Here is a 7,401-nt window from a genome sequence, read left to right as displayed (position 1 = left end):
TATCTAATAAGAATAACTTTTAAAAATTTATTTATAAAATAATAAAAATTTATTAGAGACTAAATGCAAATCTAAAATTTATTGGATACAAGTCGCACTAACTTAGGCTGCAGCTTTTCCGTCGGATTTGGTTTTTGCATTTTTCCGGGACGGCCATATGAATAATAATCCAAGTATTATAAGGTAGATTCCAATGGTTAAAGCACCTGATCCTTGGAGCATGAGGAGAATGGACCAGATAAAGAACATGACAGAATGAATGCGAGAGAATTTTGGACCCAGAAGAAGTAATACAGCAACAGCCCATATAATCACAAGGAAACTGAACAATTGAATTAAGGGAATCACGTTGGACATGCTTACACGTTGAATTATCAGCTTCAGGAAAGGGCATAGCAGGTTCATAAGTGCCAACATATAGTTCCCCAAACTTGTTTCTTTTTCGATGACCGTTTTGGTGTCAGAAAAACACAAGTCGAATAGATTGAAATAGATGAAAATATGAACCAGTACCATACTGGCAAGTGCCACAAATAACCCAACTTCTGCAGCTACCTTAAGCCCATGATCTTGCTGCTGGGGCAGTCGATGGCCAAAGATCAATTCAAACAGGGAAACTGAGTAATCTATTTCTTTAATACATACAACAAGAACAACAAGTAAAAAGGAAGCAGTAATAATAAAATTTGGCGCACCTTATTATTGGAGGAAGGCATGGGTGCACCCGAGGAGTTTGTCTGGTTGAAATCATGGCCTTGTGTATGGTTCTGAACCATCCCGCCTGGCTTATAAGAAGGGGAAATGAGCAAGAGAAGAGATGGAAGTTTCAGAGGTGCAAACGTAATATGCGGTAATGGCCTTCTAAAATGAATAAATTATTGTGAATGGATTGAGCTTAACATATCCCCCTTCCTTAATTGAGTCCCCATCAACCCATTAGTTTTTAATTCGCGTTACGCGTTAGTGGATAAGTGAATAACGTCAGTGGAAGCAGACATCCGGAGCCCGGTGAAGAAAACAAGACAAAAATAAGATTTATTAATTCTCATATGAATATCAATAATCAAGAGACTAACAAGACGCACTTTATTACTGCGTGTTTCCAAAGATAATTCCCTTTTCAAGTTTACTACTCGATCAGCTAATCGGAAACCCATACGATTCCAATGTCGGAAGGGCAGCCAGCTGACGTGGTAATCAATACTCTCTTGTTTTTAACAAAAACTTTGCCCAAATTAACACCCTTCTGCTTCTTCTTTCAGGCATCTAATCCCCCCATGGAGATGCCAGACTCACATATGCTTTCCTTTGAAATACAACACTCACTCTCACCTATGCTAGTAAGTTACACGATAATCTTGTGCCGTGCCTTCTCCTATTTTAATGTTTGTTTCTTCCACTTGATTCACAACTACTTCCTACTTCCTGGATACCAATTCTCATCTTTTCTCAAAATCCAAACTGTATAATTAATTAATAATTCAAACACACTTTTGGTTCCAAAATATCCAAACTCACCCTTATAATATTTTCTTCTATGTTTTCACAGGGCTATATTTCATGGGAAAAGTAGCCCTTTTTATTCCATCATCACGTTAAGTTTCTCGAGATTTGTAATATGCAGCAGCAGCAGCAGCAGCCGCATGAAGCCCTTCCTACCATCAGGTCATTTCTTCCCCAGATGTTTTCGATGGTGCGGGAAGCCAATGAGAAAACTCGTGGGTTTCTGCTTCTAGGCATTAATGGCGTCGTATTTCATCAATTGACATCGGTGACCTCTTATGTTTTTGATGAGAAGAGGAAGTTACTCAACTTTGGGGAAGCTTTTAATATGTCCCTTCCACCGATGGTCCATATCAGCATGATTGTTTTGAGTTTCGCGCTGAATTATGTCCTCCTATTCCGAGTTAACCCTGGAATACAATGTATTCTTCTACTCGTGACCATATTAGTGCCGTCGTATTATTTTGCTGAACTTGCTCGTAGAGCCGCTGGTATTGCTGTTGACTTAGGTTCGTACAGGATGCCCCTCATATGGTTTTCCTTTTTCGGGGGCATCGGCATGGCGCTGTTTTGTGGTTCAACGGTACTGCTCATAGTCTTTTTATCATGGCTATTTGCAAGAAGAAGAGGACTGCAATTCCAAGGAATAACGGTGAATGGGGATTCCATAATAGGGGCTATGAATGCGTGACCAACTCATGGACCTCTGTGTTCATCAAACCATATAATAACTTGTAGTTTGCGATGAACTTGTTAATAGTTTTTGTCTCCGGCTGTGATGATGTTGATGAGCTAGCTTTTAGCGGTGAATTCACCTTTTAACATGGCCAAACATATTTAGGGATGAGAGAATAAGACGGAATGGATGTTTTATACGCATATCCGTTATGGGTTTGTTTTGGTGTGTCTTTAAGAAAAAAAAAATCCTCTAAAAAAAGATCTTTTTTTCAAAGATCTTTTAAAAATGTAAAAATAATTATGTTTAAACATGATAATATACAAATATTTTTTTGTTTATTTATTATATTACGAGTTTGTTTTGGTGAGTTTTTAAGGAAATATCTTTTTTGTGTTATATTTTTTTAAAAGATTTTATGAAAAAGTAAAAGTAATTTTATGTTTGGGTATCTCATGTAAAAAGATTTTTTTATCTTTTTATCTATCAATTATGTTTGGGTATAACAATATAAAAGTACTTTTTTATTTATTTATTATATGAAAAACATCTTTTTTTAAAAAAAAATCTTTTAAAAAAAGGTGTAAATTACATCTTCTCAAAAAAATATTTATTTTTGTAGTGCTTTTACTTTTACAATTAAAAATTTTTCAAATACTCTAAAAAATAAAAATAAAAAAATTTCATCAAGATAACGACGTCCAAACAAACATCGAAACATTTTTTTCTATAAAAATTCTTTTTAAAAAATACAAAATATAATTTTTAAAAAATATATATTTTTTATTTTTTAATATTGTTATTATTAAAAATTTGTTCATGTTAAAAAAATTATAAAAAAAATTAATAATTTTATGACAAGTTGACAACCAAAAAAGTCTTTGTTCATTTTGAATACTTAGGTATCGTGCTTCCCACTTCCTATCTTGTTACTTTTATATTATGGTGGTTACTATGATAAAGATGCCTCTTTTAACTTTAGGTAAAGACATTTTCTTTTGTGTGGTTGATATTGATTTAAAAGTGTTTTACTAAAAGTGTTGTTTTAAAGAGAAAGTGTTACCCTTAATCGTTAATTTGGCTCTGATACCAATTTTTCAAATTCGATTTTTCTTTTAATTCTTCTTTTGAAATTTATACTAACTCTTCATATTTTGCTTCGAATAAGTTTATAATTTGTCTTGGTGGTACTCTATTCAAAGGATTTTGATAAAAATAATTTACAATTTTATAATCTAAAGTATTAACCATTTCTACAATTTCTCTTGTATTTGTTATATGATTATTTATTACTAGTCATTGATGTATATTTATAATTCTGATTTCATATTTATAATTTTTTAATTTTGTTCTAATTTCTATCATAATAATATTCTTTTTTACAGGGATTATTATAAAGTCTTTTATATGTTTGTCTTTTTCTATAATTTCTTAAATTCTCAAAAACTTCTTTTATTTCTACACTTTCTCTTGCTTGTAAATATCTTCTCAATTTCATTTTCCATCTTTTCTTTTAACAGTTTTAATCGTAATATAGTTTTCCAAACATTTATAAATTTCCTAAATTTAATTCCAACTTGTTTATATTTATTCTTATTTCTATCTTTTTTATTATAAGATCATCAATTTCGACCTGAAGATTATTTAGTTCTTTTTTATACTCCTCTATTTTATTTTTTAATTTTTTCGCTCTTTTCCTTTTTATTTTATTTTCTGGTTTCTCAATCTTTTTATGCTTCATAATTCTAAAAACAGTTTTGTTTAGCATTATTTATTTTAGAACTTCTGCAAATTCTATCATCGATTCGTGACTATTTTCTAGATATTCTATTAATTTTTCTAGTTCTTCAACTTCTTTTTTCAGCTTATTATATAGATTATTTTTAGAGCTTTAAATGCTCTTTGATTTATTTCAGAAAACTGCAAATAATTCAAACGATTCTCTCTTTCAAAGAGCTCTTGTTTCTTATCTTGATAAGTTACATATATTTCTTCCTTATTTATTATCATAATTTAATATTTAGGGTTTCATTTAATTTTTCGACCTTTTTTGTTAGTTCTTTTATTTCAGAGTCTTCTTCTTTAATTTTTAATTTAGATAAACTTAAGGGACTATTGATTTTAGATTCTCTTATTTGAAAATTTGATGAAACCAATTTTTTTTATGGTTCTTTTAATAATAGAATTGGGTTTTCAATAACTTTATATTTTGGTATTTCTATTTTTACAATTTTCTGAAATAATTCATCAACATAAATTCTTTCTCTATTTTTAAATATTATACTATGATGGCTATTTGTTAAAGCATAATTTATTGCATATGTAATTGAAAACGGTTCATCATCTTGTTCCATTAAACTTTTTCTATGGAATTTATAAGCTAAACTTATAGATCTACCAAGATTTTCAGTTGATAAAGGTATAGCATATCCAAGATGGGCATTAAATTTAACATTTACATTTGCTAAATTTCCATGAACAATCCCAATTATTTGATCTATTGGGTCATCCGTAATTTTTTTGTCACAGATTGCTAAACTTATTGGTGAATTAATTCCTTTCATATATGTAGATTTGATTAAAACTTGTATGGTACTAATATGGATCCATCCAATTTTAGATCTTTTCTGTTGATCCTTAATTTTCTCAATTTGTTTACTTAGTTCTTCATCATTTATCAAAGCTATTTCAAGTTCTCCATTAGTAGATTTTATTTTTACAGGGGCTTCAAGTTAAATTTTTTCATAGTATATTATATTTGTTCTCCACATTTATATATGGATGGAACAATGAATCTATAATTTTGAATAAATATTTCAACCATTTCTACTTTTTGGTCAATTTTATGTATTGATTTGTTAGCTATTCTAACTCTTAATGGTTTCTTTAATTTTTTCCAATCAAGTTTTATATTTGTACTAGCAAAGCATTGTGTTGCTCCAGAATCTATGAAAGCATTTATAAACTTTTCTGTTATTTTTATAGTAATAATAAATGTGGCATTATTTTTCAGTCTCTGAGTCTGTTTCTGAGACATATTCAAAAATATAGTCTAAGTTATCATCTGATTCTTCTAATGGTTCCATGAAACAAGACTTAGCAATTTCTAATTGTTTGGTAAGATCTTTTTTATCCTTCTTTTTTGGACATTCATTTGCATAGTGTCCCTCTTCCTGGCAATACCAATATTTACAATTTTTTTTTTATTTGGGCAATAGTTATTTTTTTGTTTTTTGTTTTTATTGTTATTTCTTTTTCTAAAATACCTCTTTTTTCTCCAATTTGGATAGTATTTTTTTTCTAAATTGATATTTTCTTTTTCTTTGAAAATTTTTATTAAGACCATATTTTTGAGGTATTTCTTCATTATCCTCACAGTAAATTCTAATTATATTTTCAAATCTTTTTTGAGTTGCTTCTTGCATACAACGTTCTTTTATTTCATCTCTTATTGCAGAGGTTGCTCCGCCAAAATTATTTTCAATTATTCCTCTATTTATTTCTCTTATAAATCTTCCCATTATAAATTTATTAGCAGGGTATGGAAGTTTTGTTATATACATACTAAGATAATGGTTTTTATCTTCTTCTTTTAGTTTATAATAATGTATTCTATATTCACATATATAAGATTCCACATTACATAAATCATATATTTGAATATTAGCTAAATAGTTTTTTGCTTCTTAATATTCTTTATTATAGACTTCTTGTCTATGATCTATAATATTCTTTCCAAAAAATTCTTTATATAGAATCATCATTATATGTAATATTTTATCGTAAACTGTTGTTTTTGTTGCTAATTCTTCTATTATTTGGTTTTCTATCGATGTCATAAAATCTCTTACAGTTCCTTTAGTATGAAACCCTATATAATTCCAGATATCTCCTCCAGATAATTCACTAAGTTTTGGATTAGTAAAGGCTTCTAATAAGAAGGAATTCAACCAGTTCTCGAAAATTTCTTTTTCATTCTTTTTACAGTCTAAATCGAGCATTCTTTCTCCTTCCGTTTCCTGAATTTTAGGAACGTACTTTGATGGTATTTTTGTATACTTTGAATTTTTATTTATAAATTCCTTTTTAAAAGCATAATTTTCAAAACCTGTTTCCCATTTAAATTGAGATTGATTATCCTTAGATGTTCCAGCTTCATTTTTAACTTGTATTGGAATTGCTGGTTCTTCATCACTTGAATAGTCTAGGATGTGTTCTTCATTTTCTATATTTTCAGAATTTACTAATTCTTCTTCTATTTGAAATCCTTGTTCCATAATATTATTTTTTTGAGCCATTTTTAATTGTTTAAAAAGCATTGTAACTTCTTCTAATTTTTCTTCAATATCCATAATTTCAATGGTGGGTTTATTTTTAGTTTTGTTATGTTAGCTATATTTTGAATTTTTTCTTCTTTGGGATTCTCCTTCTGAAAATATTTATTTAATATCTGTTTAATTTCATTTATATTTGGTTCCTCTTTTTTCTTATTTCTTTGCAATTTTATGGGTACTAAAATTTCTTTAAACATATCTACTATAGAATTTAATTGTGGGTTAAAAGTATGATAGAGATGTGGGGAGTCATTTTCATAGTAACATTTTTTAGAAACTCCGTGTGAAATATAAGTTTTTTCAGGTTTTTGAAGTCCTTCAATAAAGCTTATAGTAAAATAAAGATTTTAAGAAAAATCATTTTGTATTGATTTTAAGAATTCAGTGTCATTACAATTAACATTAGTTAAAATTATTAATTTTTGATCTATTAATTTTGATAAATTAATTATTTCTTCTCTTAAATCTTCTAATTTACTTTTTTTTCATTAGGTGATACTTTTTTTATATGATTTAAAATGTTTTGTAGTGAAAAATGTAGCTTTAGAATACATGATTTAAATTTTGCCACGTAGACGTCTTAAAAAAAAAAAAAGTTGTTTTTTGGAGTTTTATTTGAGTGGTGGCCTTATATTATATGTCTCGCTCTTAGACATAGTAAAAGTTAGATATCTTATCCTTAGTTTGTTGGTTTAATCACAACCCTTGACGTAGTCAATAATTTGGGATAAAATACGTACATAATTGATTTTTGTATTGTTTGCATAACAGCTCTGATGTAACACACTCATGTACGATTAAGTATTATAGTCCAAGTATGCTTTTGGCGAGTTTATCTCTATCAGAGTTACTTAAATGAAGATATAAAAAATATTTTCTATAAAAAAA

At 28.6% G+C, this 7,401-nt stretch overlaps 2 protein-coding genes across 12 annotated transcripts; one reads left to right on the top strand and one right to left on the bottom strand.

Moving 5' to 3' along the window:
* LOC107635160 lies at window positions 27-842 on the bottom strand (the record flags this gene model as incomplete). The annotated part of the gene is given in 2 exon segments (XM_016338546.2): window positions 27-576; window positions 696-842. Coding segments are annotated over 2 exon segments (621 nt in total), but the record flags the coding sequence as incomplete, so codon positions are not given.
* LOC107635159 lies at window positions 1,048-2,599 on the top strand. Of its 11 annotated transcripts, none has more exons than XR_002361897.1 (3): window positions 1,048-1,193; window positions 1,263-1,340; window positions 1,550-2,599. XR_002361897.1 is itself a non-coding variant. In XM_021121909.1 (3 exons), exons 1-3 carry the CDS (start codon window positions 1,167-1,169, stop codon window positions 2,192-2,194), a joined length of 669 nt encoding a protein of 222 aa, XP_020977568.1. In that variant the 5' UTR covers window positions 1,053-1,166; the 3' UTR covers window positions 2,195-2,599. The 11 variants fall into 11 exon arrangements, 10 of the variants coding, with proteins under 10 accessions (XP_020977568.1, XP_016194030.1, XP_016194028.1 ...); XM_021121909.1 differs by having other exon boundaries at window positions 1,053-1,193; window positions 1,631-2,599; XM_016338544.2 differs by having other exon boundaries at window positions 1,053-1,193; window positions 1,628-2,599.

Source organism: Arachis ipaensis, chromosome B04, assembly GCF_000816755.2.
Source record: "Arachis ipaensis cultivar K30076 chromosome B04, Araip1.1, whole genome shotgun sequence".
Taxonomy (NCBI): Eukaryota; Viridiplantae; Streptophyta; class Magnoliopsida; order Fabales; family Fabaceae; genus Arachis; species Arachis ipaensis.
Note: the sequence above shows the minus strand (reverse complement) of the source record. Positions and strands in the feature narration are given on the sequence as shown.

What these genes read in the sequence shown, in the direction of transcription:
- LOC107635159 (XM_016338540.2), top strand. Translation starts at nt 1,167, where the DNA reads ATGTCGGAAGGGCAGCCAGCTGACGTGGTAATCAATACTCTCTTGTTT. An exon ending in ACTCACTCTCACCTATGCTA is followed by an intron (nt 1,341 to 1,624) that starts GTAAGTTACACG and finishes TGTAATATGCAG; the next exon opens with CAGCAGCAGCAGCAGCCGCA.